At 36.9% G+C, this 17637-nt stretch overlaps 3 protein-coding genes and 1 non-coding gene across 5 annotated transcripts; 2 read left to right on the plus strand and 2 right to left on the minus strand.

Moving 5' to 3' along the window:
* Window positions 1–210: 210 nt before the first annotated feature.
* Window positions 211–9265, plus strand: LOC119981001 (putative 3,4-dihydroxy-2-butanone kinase). 2 transcript variants are annotated; one of them, XM_038823933.1, is made up of 20 exons: window positions 211–387; window positions 1123–1196; window positions 1300–1363; window positions 2495–2607; window positions 2716–2763; window positions 2864–2935; window positions 3044–3130; window positions 3779–3952; window positions 4152–4235; window positions 4969–5024; window positions 5331–5461; window positions 5539–5631; window positions 5843–5907; window positions 6453–6596; window positions 6690–6733; window positions 7698–7781; window positions 7876–7949; window positions 8022–8134; window positions 8213–8308; window positions 8912–9265. In XM_038823933.1, the coding sequence occupies exons 1-20, from the start codon at window positions 348–350 to the stop codon at window positions 9035–9037; spliced, it is 1782 nt and encodes a 593-aa protein (XP_038679861.1). In that variant the 5' UTR covers window positions 211–347; the 3' UTR covers window positions 9038–9265. The 2 variants fall into 2 exon arrangements, with proteins under 2 accessions (XP_038679861.1, XP_038679862.1); XM_038823934.1 differs by having other exon boundaries at window positions 8052–8134.
* A 583-nt stretch (window positions 9266–9848) lies between these two features.
* LOC119981560 lies at window positions 9849–9999 on the minus strand. Its single transcript, XR_005464172.1, has one exon. It is a non-coding gene; the product is annotated as a U4 spliceosomal RNA (small nuclear RNA).
* A 209-nt stretch (window positions 10000–10208) lies between these two features.
* Window positions 10209–12873, plus strand: LOC119981003 (calmodulin-like). Its single transcript, XM_038823936.1, has 4 exons — window positions 10209–10364; window positions 11549–11706; window positions 12256–12336; window positions 12520–12873. The coding sequence occupies exons 1-4, from the start codon at window positions 10289–10291 to the stop codon at window positions 12652–12654; spliced, it is 450 nt and encodes a 149-aa protein (XP_038679864.1). The 5' UTR covers window positions 10209–10288; the 3' UTR covers window positions 12655–12873.
* A 905-nt stretch (window positions 12874–13778) lies between these two features.
* On the minus strand, window positions 13779–14624 carry LOC119981002 (zinc-finger homeodomain protein 9-like). Its single transcript, XM_038823935.1, has one exon. It carries the CDS (start codon window positions 14594–14596, stop codon window positions 14069–14071), a length of 528 nt encoding a protein of 175 aa, XP_038679863.1. The 5' UTR covers window positions 14597–14624; the 3' UTR covers window positions 13779–14068.
* Window positions 14625–17637: the final 3013 nt, after the last annotated feature.

Raw genomic sequence — 17637 nt, forward strand, 5'->3', positions numbered from 1 at the left:
TCTTTTTATTCTTTTTTTGGACCCATGGACAATTATAATTAGCTCATATATCTCTTTGCGTGCCATTTTTTAAAAAAGGGGTTTTCTTACGGGGCTAAATTGATATTAACAAAAAGCTGAATAAAAAGTGGATGAGTCTCAATGGCGGACAGCTTAATTAAATATAATAAACAAGAGGAGTTTTGATTAATCAGCATTTATTGTCCGGACATTACAAGAAACACCAAGCCAAACAACCAGGTTGCTTTCTCTCTCTATTTCTCTCTACAGTTCATGCAAGGCATTACGACGTCTTAGGGTTTGTGCTCTCACTCTCTTCGGTTCAATCAAGCGAGACTGTTAATGTTATGGCCTTTCCGGCGAAGAAACTCATCAACGACCCCAATGGTTTGCATTTCACATTCACTTTCTTCCCATTACTGTTTTCTTGAATTTTGTTTGGTACTGTAGTTTGTGTGCTGTTTTTATTTGATTGCGGTTTGAGCGATCAAAGCCTTTCTTGAGCCAAGGTTATGATTAGATGCTCAGCAGTCTTAAGAGGGGCGGTTGAGGCTAGTCTTTGACTGGTGCTAGGTGTCTTCTTGATTTTTGCCGTTTGTTTTTCTTAAATTTTAAATGCAAACAAACAGGGACTTGAAGAGTGAATTACGTCAACGCTTGCTTTCATCGTTAAGGAAATTGAGCTAATCTAGGGGCGGATATCAAATATTTTTATTTGCTCTCTGTTCTTTGTTCTGCAACGCTCTGGAATGAAGTAGATTTTACTTCTTGATGATTTAGCAATTTGTACAATAAGATAATGTACGCTTTATATCTGGATTCATATCTTCCCAATCAGGCACAGTAATAATGACTTTAATATTTGAATTGGCATTTAAGTTTAATAAGATAGATCATGCATAAAATACTCCATTTATGTGGAAACCTACCCCTTTTAACATAGATCAGCTCAGAATCTAGTAACTCCATTAGTGTTTTTAAAATTTTTTGACACCCTTTCTAAGTTGTGGTGAATTATAGTCCTGAGGCTACTGTGGTAATCAATTAATCGTATGCATATTTTTTTAATGTGATATCTGATATGAAAAGTACTTAAAATTATATTTATTATTGTGGCTGCAGATGTGGTTACTGAGTTCATTGAGGGTCTTGTAGAAACTTATCCTGGACTGCAGTACCTAGATGGTTTTCCTTCGGTAAAGTGCTATTTCACATTCTTTTTCTGTTATTCACGTATTCTGAAATTTTTGTTGATTCGTCACATTTTAAATTGAAAAAAAATTTCTCTATGGAGTGTAGGTGAAAGTTGTGTTACGTGCTGACATATCAAGGGCAACATATGACAAGGTTGCAATTATATCAGGTCTGTGAAAATGCCAAGCACTCGAACCTTCTGTTTCTGATTTAATTTCGTGGGAACTGTTTTACCCACCTTTGTCTTACTCATGTCATCGCTTGAAGAAAAAATGTAGGACTACCAACTTTTGGATCATAATTCTTAAAGAAAATGTGTGTTCTCATAGTATGAACTTCTTTTCACACAAGATCCAAACAAAGCTCTTTAGCTAAGCATGCTTGGGTGCAAGTAGTGCTACTGTGATGAGTGAACTACTGGGAAATCCACATGGTACACCCATCCTATAGTATCTATAATTATAAAGAAGAAAACATTGATAATTGACACTTTATGATTTTCACTATCCTTATGCATGGGCATGAATTAGGTTCACGGATTACACTTGTTTGGATTTCATAATATTTCCTATTTTTGTTAGATTCTTATTAAGTCTGGGTTCATTCTACTACAAGATTTAGGGTTTGTTGTGCAAGTAGTACAATTGTTGAATAACGCAACTGCAAATTTCGGAAATATGATATATTAGGAGTTATAATGATTCATATTGAAAACCTCTTCTCTGGGATGCACCCTGGACCCTGTTGTTGGTGATTTAATTAATATCTTTACAGTTTCAAAGCAGAGAAACATCAATCATAAAGACTACTAGGAGAGATATCAGATATCAATTTGAGTGTAGTTTTTTTGCTTTTATTTTTCTACAACTTTATAAAGAGAACAATATTGCATTTCCATTACTTACCTCAGTTACCTGTATATGGTCATGTATATTCGTTTTTATCATTAGCACCATATTGCATTTCTATGATCTTATATTCCACTATCATAAGATGCCTTCATTGCATAGGTCTTGAAAAATAAACAACTCCTGAGCACAAAATTCCGTAGGGTCGGGGACATGCAAGATACACACGGACCTTAATCCGCATAATATATGGAGGGGTTGTTTCCAAGAAATGAACTTGTCTTGAAAATGACTTTAAATTTTCAATGTATATTTGCCTTAATTCTTGCCGCCCCATATTGCTAAACGAATAAGAAAAGTGATTTGCATAACTCTCATATCCTGGCTATTCTGAAATAAGATTGGTGTCCCAGAATCCGGTCTTTTTCTTAATGCAAGTTTTCATTATGCAGGAGGTGGAAGCGGCCATGAGCCTGCGCATGCTGGATTTGTGGGAGAGGGGATGCTAACAGCTGCTATATGTGGAGATGTTTTTACCTCTCCACAAGTTGATTCAATTTTAGCAGTATGGTTTCTTGCTATCCATTTACAGTTTTCCGTTCTAAGATATGTGCGTCTCTTGCAAGTTTTATATCATCTATTAGATGACTCTAATCTATGTGATTTCATTTAGGGGATTCGAGCTGTGACTGGTCCTATGGGATGTCTTCTGATTGTCACGGTATAATTTTTTCAGAATTGTATCATGTGACAATCCATGCATATATATTTTATTTTATGGATTTGTGGTTTAGTTACTTTAGTTTTCTGGATAATGACAGAATTATACTGGCGATCGTTTAAATTTTGGCCTTGCTGCTGAGCAAGCAAAATCTGAAGGTTTTAAAATAGAGGTATGTCTGTTTAAATTTTTGGTCTTAAAAGCTTCTGACACATAGTTGGAGAGCATTTACTTGGAGAGAATGATATTAAATAAATGATACTAGCATGTGTTTTTGCAGACTGTAATTGTTGGAGATGATTGTGCTTTACCTCCTCGGGGCATTGCTGGACGAAGAGGACTGGCAGGGACTATTCTTGTTAATAAGGTTCATTCTCTCTGTTGACATTTCTCCACATGCTTTTGCAACTCTATGTTGCAGGAATTTGCTAGCAGCATAGCATTCATATGGATCTTGTTTCTTAGGCCAAGGCTTAGTTTGGCATTGCTTGTACTTATTAAAACTGCTTAAATAAACATCCTTATTAAAGCTTATTCCACGCATGAGTTTCGCATTGTTTTTTTAAATGCTTGTTATCGTTCTTGTGTGAAATGGTTTTTGGTATGACTCTTAGAAGCAACTAGAGAAAGGCTATTTCTCCTTATTAGCTTTAAGAAGCAGCTAGGGTTTACTTTTCAAAAGTTAGCTTCTACTTATTGTTTTGTTAAGCATTGTATGGCTGCAATAAAAATTTCCAAAACTAACCTAAAATTAGAATGTCTATACCATAAAACGTCTAGTTTAAATTTTAATCGTCTTCAGAGGAAAGGTATTCACATGTTAAATGACATTGCGGGGAAAAATGAGCCTAATTATTTTCAGTGTTAATACTTGCCAGAAAACCATCTTTTTTGTTGTATTTTATCAATGCAAAAGTATACGCTAATTGTTTCCTGTCAGAATCATGTGCACCAGATCAATTTTGATTTTTCTTATAATTATCTGTATCTTTTCTGATCCATTCGTGGAAGACAGGTAGCTGGAGCTGCTGCTGCAGCTGGCCTTTCTCTGGCTGATGTTGCTGCAGAAGCAAAACGTGTATCTCAGATGGTTGGAACGATGGGTGTTGCATTATCAGTTTGCACAGTGCCTGGTCAGGTTGCATCAGATCGTTTGGGCCCAGGAAAGATGGAACTTGGCCTTGGAATTGTGAGTTATTTCAGTGACACACTATATCCTTTAGACAATCCAGTAAGGGTTATTTGTTTATAATGCTAAATCCTTTTAATGCTTCTTAGTGGTGTCAAAAAACTGGAATACATATATTCCACTTGTTCAAACATGTTAATTGTAATTTCTGGTTGCACAATTTCTTATTATTTATTTGGAACATGTGTTGCCTTTTTAGCATGGTGAACCTGGTGCAGCTATGGCCGACATTCAGCCTGTGGAGGTGGTGGTTTCTCACGTCCTTAAGCAGATATTATCAGCGGTATGACCCATAGCTTAGGTCCTTAAATGTTGTGATCTCCAATATATTTACATAGAGTTAGGTTTGATAACTTGTTGGAGCTACTTTATAGCATCTTGGGCAGATATCGGTTGGCAGTCAAAAATTTGCTGTTGAATAAACCTTTAGAATGATGGTCCTGATATCATAAAAGCTTCAATATCATTGTTTGCTATAACTGTCATTTTGTTGGTTGGAATATTATTCTTAATAATTTTTTCTTTGCAGAAAGATTTTTGAATCTCATATTTCTTCTCATGTTCTATAGCGGCATGTATTAAATTACTGTCACCTTTATAATTTATTAGATCTCAGTCTGTTGCCTGTTGGCCAATACTTAAGTTAGATGCTCAGTCTTTTGTTGTTTGCTCTTCCACTCAGTTGGTTAGGCTAATCTCATGAGGATGACAGAGTTGCCGGGGTGCAATCCATAGGTCACAAGTTCAATTCCTAGAAACACCCTTAGCAACATCTTGACATCGCACAGTTGTAATTAGCATGCCTAAGTACTCGATCCATCTCTTCATGAATGAACGTATGCCCTTTACATATCAACCTTTAATGAATGCTTCTAAAATGGCTTGCCTATGCGTATGGTTAGATTTTATAATGGCACTGTACTATGTCACATTCACCAATATAACTCAAATATTATGTTTGGCTCTTTATATCGTCATTTCGCATGCCATTATCTTTTGTTTTCTAATTCCTGCAGGAAACTGGTTATGTTCCTATTTCACGAGGTAATAGTGTGGTGCTCATGGTCAATGGGTAGGTCCCTGGTTTGTTTTGGGTCAGAATCTATCATATTAATCTATGGTGATAGTGATTTTATTGAAACAATCCTCACCAACTAGTTAAAAGGGATTCTTGTGCTTTCTCTGTTTGATGGCAGTTTCAAAACTTTTGTGTATTAAACCTGTGAAAGCAATATGGACACTAAATATAAGATAACAAAGCCTTACATAGTTGACACAATGAGGTGGATTTGGCTTTACGGACCTGTTTCTTCATTTCATGGTCTAGGCAGAATTCTTGCTGCAACCAGAAGTTTGATTGATATTCTTTTTACTGCAGCTTAGGTTCTACCCCTGCCATGGAGTTGATGATTGCAGCCGGAAAAGTTGTCCCTCAATTGCAGCTGGAACATGGACTTGCTGTTGATAGAGTGTATACAGGGTCATTTATGACGTCTCTTGATATGGCAGGTTTGTAATTTCTGGCTAGAGCAATTTGTTTAACTAATAATGTTGTTCTCATTGTCTCTTTGACTCTTTCCTTTCAGGATTTTCGATTTCCATAATGAAAGCAGATCAAGCTATTTTGCAACGTTTGGATGCTCTAACCAAGGCACCATACTGGCCTGTAGGCGTTGATGGTTTGTGATTGTGCTATAGGATACTGCTCAATTTTGTTGTTTTCCTAAATCTTGGGATTCGCATGATAAAATTTTCTACGTTATAGTACTGAATGTTTCCACCTTTGAAGAATAGGGTATATCTTATTAACATATCAATGCAGGGGAGCCAAAGTGAAGTTTTATATTGAAAATATTTTTTATTTGCTCGGGATTCTCTCTGATCTTGCAGGGAATCGTCCACCTGCCAAGATTCCTGTTCCATTACCACTATCAAGTTTAGCTAAGCATGATGAGGTAGTTGTTTGTATTAATATTTGGTCAGTATTGTATAATGTTTCGAAAAAAGTCACCTGCTTGCTTCCTCTATTTTTGATTATTTATTTTGATGTTTCAATGTTATTTATCCAAAAGTAAGCAGGTGTGCCGACCTAAGAAACCAGAACTAGATTATAGTGCACATAGTAAATTATCTTTATCACATTCAATTGCGGCTATTTCAAAAGCGAAGTGTGGCTAGCCACCTGCAGTAGATGATCCAAATTTGCAATTCTTAGTCGCAACAATCCTTTTTTTCTCTTCCCATGTGATCCAGCAAGTTATCAAATTGATTATATCCCCTATTCATGCTATTCGGCCGCATATTTTTATGCAAACTATGTTATATGTTTCATTTGCCTCTGAAATATGTTGGAGCAGTTGTGACTTTTTCTATTCCAGCCAATGAAGTGATTCATACCCATTTAGTATGCTAACTGCAGGATAAATTATCAGAGTAACTGTGAAAAGTTATCGTACTTCTCCCTAGTCAAATCTGATTGCTCATGTTTGCTCTTGATTAGCCATTGAGTCGGCCAGACCAGCTGAATAAACAAGGACATATTCTTGAGGTGGCTATTGAAGCAGCTGCAAATGCAGTTATTGATCTTAGGGACAGCTTAAATGAATGGGACAGCAAAGTTGGCGATGGTGACTGTGGATTAACTGTGAGTAGATGAGTAATATTCCTTAACTTTGCCTTTCAGTGCCCACTACTTAATATGTGGCGTGCAATGTATGATATATTTTTGGTTTGGTAGATGCATAGAGGGGCAATGGCTATTTTGGCGGACATGAAAAAATTGTAAGTATTCTGGCAGCCTTTTTAGAATGTTTTTTGGAACCTTAATTTTATATGTTGCAATGTGGCATGATCAAATTTAATGTATCAGCCAGTTATTTGGTTTGAGAAGTGAAAAACTCTCTTTGAGCTATGTTATCACTTCACTCAAATTGGCATCTCCTAATTACTGAATCCATGGCTATCTGTTCAACATGGAGCCATTAATTCTAGTAGGAGCTGTGTGTATTATTGTATACTAATCCCTCATATGTTATGGTTGTTTATCTCATATAAGAATTGTAAGTACAACGGTTTAAAAAGGAAAATTGTGAACTATAATTCTGCAACTGCCGAATTATTTAAGAAATCAATAACCCATGTTGTTTGAGGTGTTTGCTTGTCAGCTAATATGCGTGTCAATAAATGGTTTGCCGCCTTTTGCAGGCTCACTGTTTCAGATGTAAGTTACTTGTACGAACACTAGACACCCACCAGCACTCACATGCACCACTTGAAAAGGTTCACATGCATTTTTTAGGTTTAGAGCTTCGGACTCTGTTATTGTTCTTGTTAGTTTAAGCTTACATCATTTGCAGTTGCTCATATACAAGTTCATACATTGCTCAATAATCTGGCAATCTTTTGCTCTTTTCCAGATGAGTACACATGTTACTTGTGGCTCTTCTTGCTGTTTCTTTTTTTTTTTTTTTTTCCCAGTTGTCCAATGGGTATGGGGAGTGGAACTCCTGTCCTTTAGGCATGGCAGTGAAGTGATTGACTGCTTGAGTTAGTGGTGCTTCTGAGTGGGACTCTTTAAAATTGTGGCGCCTCTCAACGGGGCTCTTTAGCATTTCTATTGGATTCCTTTAACAATGAGTACATGATGGCTCCTGCTTTTGATTGGCATAACAAAGACAATCTGCTTTTCGAAGAAAAAGTTAAGACAATCTTCATTAACTTATGGGAGAACCTGTTTCCTTTTCAGTTATCCTCTGAATGATGCTGCAGAAACAGTCAATGAAATTGGATCATCTATTGGGAGAGTCATGGGAGGAACAAGTGGGATCATGTAATTTGCTCCCTTTATCAGTTATTTTTTATTCATCAATAATATTATTCATGTATGGAGGTTCTCAAATCTCTTCATCTCACTTTATGGACAGTTATCATATACTCTGCAAGGCAGCATATGCAAAGTTGAAATCAAATCGTCAGTCAGTTGTCACAGCCAAACAATGTGAGATAATTCCCCTAATGTGATGTTTTAAGACTTACTCCAGTTGTGCCTAAATGGCTCTTTTTGATCCAGGGGCTGATGCGCTTGATGCTTCCATTGCAGCAGCCAGTGAGTATGGGGGTGCGAGAGCTGGTTATCGCACATTTTTAGATGCTCTTATTCCAGCATCAACAGTTCTTCAGGAGGTCAGCTACAATGGTCATTGTCTTTTGCTTTCATTGTTGTGGCTTCATAAGTTGGTATTAAGAAATCTAATTTTGCAGAGGTTAAATGCTGGGGATGACCCTTGTACTGCTTTTATACTCTCTTCTGAAGCTGCATTGGCTGGAGCTGAATCAACCAAACAAATGCAGGCGCAGGTTACATTCTTTCTTGTACTTATCTATCTTTCCCTTTATTGGAACATCATTTCTTGGATGTCAGACAAAGAAGATATCTTGTCTAAGCGACGAGCTTCTTTCTTAGATTTTGAGCCTTCACGGCTGTGTATTTGCTTTTCTGATTTGAAGAGAGCAGTTAAATTGGATCAGATAGTATAATAAGAAAGGGATAGTTGAGTAAAATTAGAAATTCTCGCACAAATCATACTTCTCATTTAATTATTGCTGAATTGAATTGTACTTAGTTATTGCAGAAATTTTTTTTTTGGTGGTCAGCAGCGACACCTTATATCTGCAAGGCAGTGGCCTTTCTGTTTATTTATTAGATTTGCATGAGAGTTGAATCATAGCTAATGTCCAGCATGAAATATGTTACATTTTGTTGAACTTCTATTGCATCCGATAGGCTGATTTATCAATGGGATGCTTTTAGCACCTTGCATTTTACATTTTACATTTTATTACAGGAATCTGGTGAAAATACTGCACTTGTGTTGCATGTTTCTTCCACAACTATGACTTCCAGATTTCCTATGTTTTTGCATTCGTGTAATTGAAGATGGACATTGATTGATTATGCAGGCTGGCCGTTCAAGCTATGTCTCTGGTGAGATTCTTGCATCAGTTCCAGACCCAGGGGCCATGGGTGCCGCATCATGGTACAGAGCTGCAGCCTTAGCTGTCAAGGACAAGTTACAGACTTCATGATCTGTCTGCATATTTGTCTCTCTGCATTATGCTTCTGACTGTCGAAGTAACTGATCACTTTTTTGTTCCTGATTTTTCACCGGTTTGACTAATTAGGCTTTCCGCTTATTCTTGTAGAATTTGTGTGCAGAAAGCTGAGAAAGCGAGTCTCACCCATCATATCATCTTAAACTTCCTCGATATCCATTATAAATTTATAACTAGGAGTATGAAACGCCGAGTCAATCAGATATGAACCTTGGAAGAATTATACCCTAAAACCTAGCTTGTGAGGTTGGAGAGTTTGATGCTCATATAAACTCCATACTAGAATCTCATACTTCCAATGTGGGATTCAAGTCTCATACCTTACAACCGAGATGGTAATATCAATTCTAGGATGAACACTGTTATGCGAACATCATCATTGTGCTTCACAATTGCAACTAAGATCCTTCCAATGTGGGATTCAAGTCTCATACCTTACAATCGAGATCATAATATAGGACATTGATTGTTATGCCAACATCATCATTGTGCTAACGAAGAGACCAATTGATATGAATCTTGAGAAAATCACAACCCCAAAAGCAACTTATGAGATTGGAAAATCTGATATCCAATTATCTATATAAACCCTACACCAGAATTCCGATGGATTCTCTCATGTGAGACTCAGCTTTGCAACTGAGACTGTAACACATCTCGACCAACTAGGATTTTCCTGGAATTTGACAAACGAAGCCTCTTCCCAGAGATATCAAAAGTTCGATCAGAATTTTATTCCCAGAGATATCAAAAGTTTTATCTAAAGTTTACTACTGATTTGTAGGGCTTTACCCCGAAGGGAGCCCTTCCAGAAATTCTCGAAGGCCAAGGACAAGCCCAGGCCTAAGAGGGGGTTTGGAAATAGTTTTCAACCAGCAATTGACGCGCCTCGGTTAGAACCTCACTAGCTGCGTCATTGCCCCAAGCGCAAAGATAAGAAACTTGTATTTCCTCCTCTTAATTTATATTCGTCTCAATTGATGTCTCTTTGGTTACTAGTCGATGTGGGACTAAATTCACAAACGAAGCCACGTTAGGGTTTGGAAAAGTCGTCCTGGGCCGGACCCCCATAAAAACTTCGTCTGACTAATACGGTGCCGTCTTGAGCTGGTGACTTTAGAAACCCAAAACCCCTTTATAAGCCAGTCAAGCAAGGCCAAACAGTCAAACGGTGCGGATTTGTGGAGGGAGCAAAGTGCAGCAGAGAAAGAAAGGAAGACGACGATGATCGAGAATCTCACCGAGGAACAGATTGCTGAGTTCAAGGAGGCTTTCAGCCTCTTCGACAAGGACGGCGATGGTATTCTTCCATTCTATTTTCTTCTTCGTCTTCTTCTTGTTATGCAAAATAATTGTGTTTGTATATTTTCAAAAAGACCATCTGTGTCAAGGGTTCCATTTTTCAGTGCTTCTTGATGTTATAATTTCTCCAGCAGTTAAATCTCTGTATTTTTCTATGGAGAGTGTTCCAGAAATCCATTTCCTTCTATTTTAGGGGTTTTGATGTGTTATTTATCATCAAGGCAGAAGTTGAAGAACCAGAGGGCGATCCCGCAATGATTCTTGGATCCTGATTGACTTTTTGTGTTGAATATTATTGCATCTAAAGGAGAAACTGATTAGAATACTTTACTATTTCCATGCTTTCGTATTTTACGTTGCTAAGGGTATATGATTTTTCTCTTCTTGGACAGAATCTCAAGTTAAGGTTTATAACTATCTAGGTTATGCCACCATTGCCACAGCCTTGTATTCTAGATACAACTTTTCAGATAATCTCTTTGATCAGTACTGTATTCACATTTCTAGGTTTCAGCCTCATTCCTTTGACTTTGTCATAAATGCTGTGCCGGCTTTTGGATGCAGTTTTCAACGTTTCTAAGAACTTTCTTACTTTCCTCCATTAACATTTGTCTTGTGTGTTGTTGGAAGATTTTGAAATGCTCTGGATCCAGTCGATAAAATCCTTGGGTGGGACGAGTCTACATTCCCTTTGTCAAATAACATCAAACTTGATAACTGATTCTTGTCTCCATGTATGATGTTTCATTAGTTATAGGCTTTATTTCTTAAAATGTTGGGTGGTGTATCACTGGAAACCCTGTCAGTATCTCTGTTTCCTGCTCACCATGTCAAGGGGAGCTTAAACAACACATGTAAGTAATATTTACTGGTTTGAAATATGCATAGAGTACATGCAAGAATATAACACTAGGAAAGGGTTGCATAATGCACCATTCTGCCTACTTATTAATCAATTCGATTTGCAATTTTGGTGGTTTATCTCCTTCAGATAGACAGAGAGAATTCTTTTCCCTGAATCTAGAATAATATTATTCAGCTGCGACGAGTGCTGTTGTATGTCTGTGCCATTTCTGGTACAACAACTAGCCCTTTAGAATTGTGCCATAAAATAAAAAACCTAGCCCTTTAAAAGCTTGTTCTTGTTTGGAAAATATATTCATTTATGAAGGGTTTTTATAGGTTGCATCACTATCAAAGAGTTGGGGACGGTGATGAGATCTCTGGGACAAAGTCCCTCTGAAGCTGAATTAAGAGATATGATCAATGAGGTTGATGCAGATCAAAATGGAACCATTGATTTTCCTGAGTTTTTGAACTTGATGTCTCGCAAAATGAAGGTGAGTTCATTCCTGTAAAACTGTTGGGAATTTACAACCAGTTCTATGACACATTAACTTTTCTGCTTTTAATTATTTTAGCCATTATGCCTCTATAGTGTTTGTGCCTCTGCTCACTGATAAATTTTCTGCTGTGAAATATTGTTTGAAAGGATGATGGGCAAGTAATAAATCTATATTTGTGATTGGCTTTCACTTGTTCCATCTTGTGAATCCCATACTTGATAAAATCTACCAAGGAACTTTGCTTCATAGCAACTAACAAGTATGAAACTTATTGATGTGATTTTATGCCCTAACCTAAGCATGGTCGTTGGCATCTGAATTTATAATTGTCTTAGGTTCTATAGTTCATGATTGATTTCCTGGCATTACATATCTCTTAAATTGTGGAGACGCGGTGAATATCTCTTGTCAGACTTATTCTTGAATCAGTCTTTGGAAATTTATGTTTCTCTTTGCTGTTATTTATTCACAACTGCAGGCGGAGGTGAATGTTCTGTTTATTTCAATGGTGCTGATTGATTTATTTACTTTATTTGCATGCAGGATACTGATTCTGATGAAGAATTGAAAGAAGCTTTTAAGGTCTTTGATAAAGATCAAAACGGCTATATTTCAGCTGCTGAGGTAATTATGATGTTTCACATCACACTTCAAAGCTCCATCTCACGTTAGGGAACTGAATACACATAAAAACCACCTGCAGAATCAAACTACAAAAATCTTTCTGCCTTTTCTTTTCCTTCTTAGTTTTTAATATTTCCTTGGATGCTTAGAGTTTTTAATAGTTTGTGTATTTAAAACTTGTAGCTTCGACATGTGATGACAAATCTTGGGGAGAAACTGACTGATGAAGAAGTGGATGATATGATTCGAGAAGCAGACATCGATGGTGATGGTCAGGTGAACTATGAGGAGTTTGTTCGAATGATGCTAGCTAAGTGATGGGACTTTTATATTGTCAATGTTGTATGGATATCGAATGCTGTTGGTTTAATTGGTGTTACGACTTTTGGCCACTGTTCGTAAAAGAAGCAGTTACAAATTCTGTCAATATTAATTTTCTGTGCTTTGAATTTGTTACTTTTGGAGCATGGGTGAAATATTATGTCCTTGCATCATATCAATGATGTTTATATTAGGAGCTGAGGATCATTCTGGCAACGTCTGATCATTACATTGATGTCTATACAGAAAAGCTGAGACGCTTGCTTCAAAAAAATCTTCTTCTTTTAATCTTTTCTCTTTCCATGTTTTTTTTTTCCCCTTTCTGTCCATACAAAACCTGCGTGATAACGTCGTGGCATGCGGCTCTTTTATCATTATTCTTGTTTTGGAAGGGTTTCTGGTTCTGTTGAAAGATACAGGTGAACTTAGGTGGGTATGTTGCTTGGAAGAAGCTTTAGAATTTTTCATATAGAACGGAACTCTTCCTCGGTTCTTTCTTGTACTGACTGTCGTTTCTTTTTCACTTCTCAGATGCATTGGGCATAATCCTGAGCCCTCTTTTGTGATAATGTAGTTGTATGTGCAAGTTACAATCTGTCGAGCCTCATTATTCATGGATGAAATTTGATTCGCCTCCCTTTCTTGGTTCTCCCCCTATAGATACAAATCTCTATGTCTTTGCTTTTATAATGTTATTGATGGTGCTATCGAGATAGAGATGATTTTGTAGTCTAGGTAGGGGGACCCCTTCTGGCTCAAAAACACGAGTGGGGGGTATGGTCTTCATAGGGGGGTTGAAGTTGAGATCCAACATAACTTTTTCATTCATGCCTAGTCATCATAACAAATGTGAGCTTGACACAATGAGCAAGAAAAATAGCCATCTTCATCTTTATTTTTCTCACTCGGCCGATTGATCCGGTTATACTGCATTACTAGTCACCGGACCGGTATGATTCCAAGTATGATAGTTTTGTGTTTCCTTCTATGCTTCCTTCAAATACCAAGCTGCTATGGCATTAAGAGTCCGTTAGGTAGACAATTTTGTAAGTAGTATATATATATATATATATGTTAGCAGATATACTGGACAATAATGGTAGCAGATATGCTGTCTGTAAGAACAAATGACGTCCTTGGTACTTGAAAAATTCAATTACAGTGAGGATACTTCTTGAACATACAAATCCAAGACCCAACTGACCAGAAACCCTTTTGGATCTGTTTGAAAAGCCTGTAGATTGATCCAAACATTGATTTACTCTGCCTTCTACAATTAGTTTATGGTGGAATTGTTGTGTAAACAGTCAACAACCCAAAAAAAGTCAACTTAAAACAGAAGAGACGAACAAAATAGAAACTGATGAAGAATCACAAAATTATCAAATGCAAAAGAGGAGGAGAAGAAGATTTACTGATCAGAAGTAAGAGAAGAGACATTCCCAGAAGTAGAAGAAGAAGAATTGTTCTTATGGTTATGCATCCACACTTTGAAAACCTGCCTACTCACACCAACTCCTCTGCAAAACCTCTCCACCTCATCATCCATATCCTTCCTCTGCAACTTCCACCCCAACTTCTCTGCAAATCCCAGCATCTTCTCCTTCTGCTCCTCCGTGAACTTTGTCCTAAACCTCTTCTTTCCTCCCCCAGTACTCCCCCGCCCCCCGCTGCCACCACCGTCGCTGTAATCCATCATGTCAACCACTGTCTCCGGATGAACAATGATGTCGCGACGATGCCGCGGTGGAGCACTGCTGTAGGTGGTTACCTTGCGGTGGAAGTTGCGGTGGCAGCCGCATGCTGCACATTGTAAGGAATTCGGGGAGGTGTCGTCGAGAGTGAACTCGCCGCAGCCGTCGGTGGCGTAGCTGCCCAGACTTGCTGCATGGTTCCGCAGACACTCTTTGTATTCATCATCTGGGTTGTCTCCCTCCATGATTTTTTTTAAGAAACTATTATTTGTGTGTCTGTGTATATGTTTCTTTTTCTGTTTGAATGGAGTAACTACTGTTTGATTAATATATAGGAGAGGAAAAAGAGGTTGACCTAAATTACAATCCTGCCCTTCTAGGGGTATGGTATTTACATGCCTATATTTGATTTTGTGGTAAGTTTGAGTTCGCACGGGCATATTATGAGGGGGTCGCAGGGATGGACAAATAATTTTATGTCATGGTGGGTAAAGTTAAGTGGAGATCCGAGAGCAGCGTCTCTGAAATATTTTTTGAGTTATTTATTAATTATACATTCAAAAATATAAAAAATAATATTAAAAATCAAATATTTATAAGATATGATAAGTAATAATTGTCGTATGTCTTCTTGTTTCAATTCTAAGCATGATTTTTTACAACAAGAGGGTGTAAATTGAAAACTCATAGGGTCTTTTCTATTATTAGTATATACATAAATCTATTTAAAAATTTTTGAGGGGATCAGTTGCCCCCAACTACATATGGACCTCTATTTACCAGTATGTGGAGTCCATATAATTTTTTGAACTTGGTAAACAAATTAGACATCTATGATGATCATTTACAGTGACTTCTACTGCGGAGGCTCTCCTCCGAATTTATTATACCTTGTAGAGAAAATTAGATTTGGAATTGGAGAAACTTCTCTGTGTCCTGGTAAATAGAAATGGTGCCAAGTCAAGAAAGTATGAGTTGGAAATCCCTTTATTTTAATACATAACACAAATGATGGGCTTCCAAAAAAACAAAAGTAAATTAAAGTCCATAGAAGAAAGGTCCCCGTGAACGGTATGGGGAGATTTATCCAATAATTGACGTTGGGAATGGACAAGAAGTTTGAAATCGGGCAATTTATTAAAAGTGTATATATAACTTACGCACCTCAATTTCACCATTATATATATATATATATATAAACTAAGTGTGCATAAGGTCCGTGAGCATGGTCGGGGACATATAAGATGTATGCAGATCTTATCCACACCTCATATAAATATGTGGAAAGTATATGTTTTCAGGAATTGAATCTGTGAACTCTAAATTGCATCCCTGCAACTCTACCAATGGATCACATATACGGAGATATAAATTAGATGGAAAGAAATCAAAGAATGGGTGCGAGAGCCCAGTTGTACATGTGATGTAAGAAGGTAGGGGAAATAGGGACAACACGTCACATGTATAAACATATATATATATATATATATATATATATATATATATATATATATATATATATATGCTTTTCTCTGCTTCCCCTGATCCTTTTGATGTGTATGAGTATCAGAATATGCATTGTCATTGGGTGTTCTTTGCAGCATTGCTTTGGTTAGAATTCTGCACTATTCAGTGTGTTTTTTCAGTCCTTGCATGTAAATACAATGACCTGCATGTACAGACAACGCCACCACAAGCCTCCAAGCTTAACCATGTAAGTGGCCCAATAATTAAAGGTATGAAAGGCCAGATATGACATGATGCTTTTGTGTGTATATATGAACTTTATAAGATTTCTTTTGTTGTGGAGTGACATTGAAAATACAAGCCAATTTGGATTTATTAGCATGTCCATTCAACTTTTCTTTCAATCATATGTTATACTTTGAGGAAATTAGAGAAAATTAGAAGAAACATATGAGAAAGGCTTTGGTCGAAATCATTTGAGGTATTGTTCACACTTAAGCCTAAGGCTTGTATAGTTTTGTCATTCTAAAAGGCGTTTCAAGAGTTGAAGGAAGGGTGATGGACCCATTTCCACATCTTGAGGTATTGTCCGGCTTTTGGTTTTTTTTGCCCCTTGCTCGATTTTGTCAGCACCTCAAAATAGAGGGTGTGTGATTTACAAGAATTAGAATCTCAACGTGGACAATATAATTCGTTGTGATTTTTTTATTAGGTTTGCGTTTTAGTTGCTAGGTCTACAACATTTGTGTTTGTCTTCCATTCTTGTATCAAAATCATGGGTTCCTACTTACTCTTACTCCTACTTTGGTCAACCAAATATATATATAGCATATCCAACTATGTATTCATGCATGAATCCCCCCCAAATTTAATTAAATTATAAGCCTACTAATTAATTAAAATGTTGATTCTATGAGCAGCCCTAATTGAGTAATTTCCAATATATATCTCCCAATGAACTCTCATTAATTTAATAAATAAAATTAATTAATTTGAATGGGAGTCATGAAAAACATGAGTAGATAACTGGCATTGCCTGTACTTTAACCCGACAGAGATTTAACTTGTTATATTTGTGTTGAACCATCACTTGTCATGTATCCAATTATATTCCAATTCCACATGTACATGTGCTTTTCTTGGGTTAGTTTCATGAATCTAACCCTAATTACTTTGGGGAAATATAAAACACAATCTAATGACAACTGTGATTGTCATTGTCTTAAACCATATGTATGTATGATGCGTGTATATATATATATATATACATACAAGAATTGATGCTGTTTCTGACCAGAAACCCCAAAAGTTTTGCTTTAATTTTATGCACTTCCAATTATATATATATTGAGTATGCATATATATGTTTTTAGCTTCTTGAGGTTACACAATCAAACAGCATTTGATCTGCTGATTTAATTACTACATTAAAAAAATAATCTAAATAGCCTTTATATATGTAGCAACATTTGGGTGATAGTCTAACGGTGAATCTCTCTGGGACCAAACCATATGGATTCGAAATGTTCTGAGTTCGATTCCGCCTGTCAACAATTCTCTAGCGGTCATGGGGTGTTGTTGTCCTAACGTACCCTGTTATCGAGTGAAAAACTTCAATATGTTCTGTCCTGAGGATTCAAGTTTAAACTCATATGAGATGTTCAAAAAATAAACTTTAGATTGCAAAAGACAAACTTGTATGAGATCGTTCTCGATTAGATGTAAGCAACACTAATTTGGAGGAGGACAAGATCCCGAGATGTGAGGCTTTCAGAAAACAATTGGGCCACGCAGCTTAGCAACTCAATTCATTGGGCCC

The sequence above is a fragment of the Tripterygium wilfordii genome, chromosome 16 (genome assembly GCF_013401445.1).
Source record: "Tripterygium wilfordii isolate XIE 37 chromosome 16, ASM1340144v1, whole genome shotgun sequence".
NCBI classification, from domain to species: Eukaryota; Viridiplantae; Streptophyta; class Magnoliopsida; order Celastrales; family Celastraceae; genus Tripterygium; species Tripterygium wilfordii.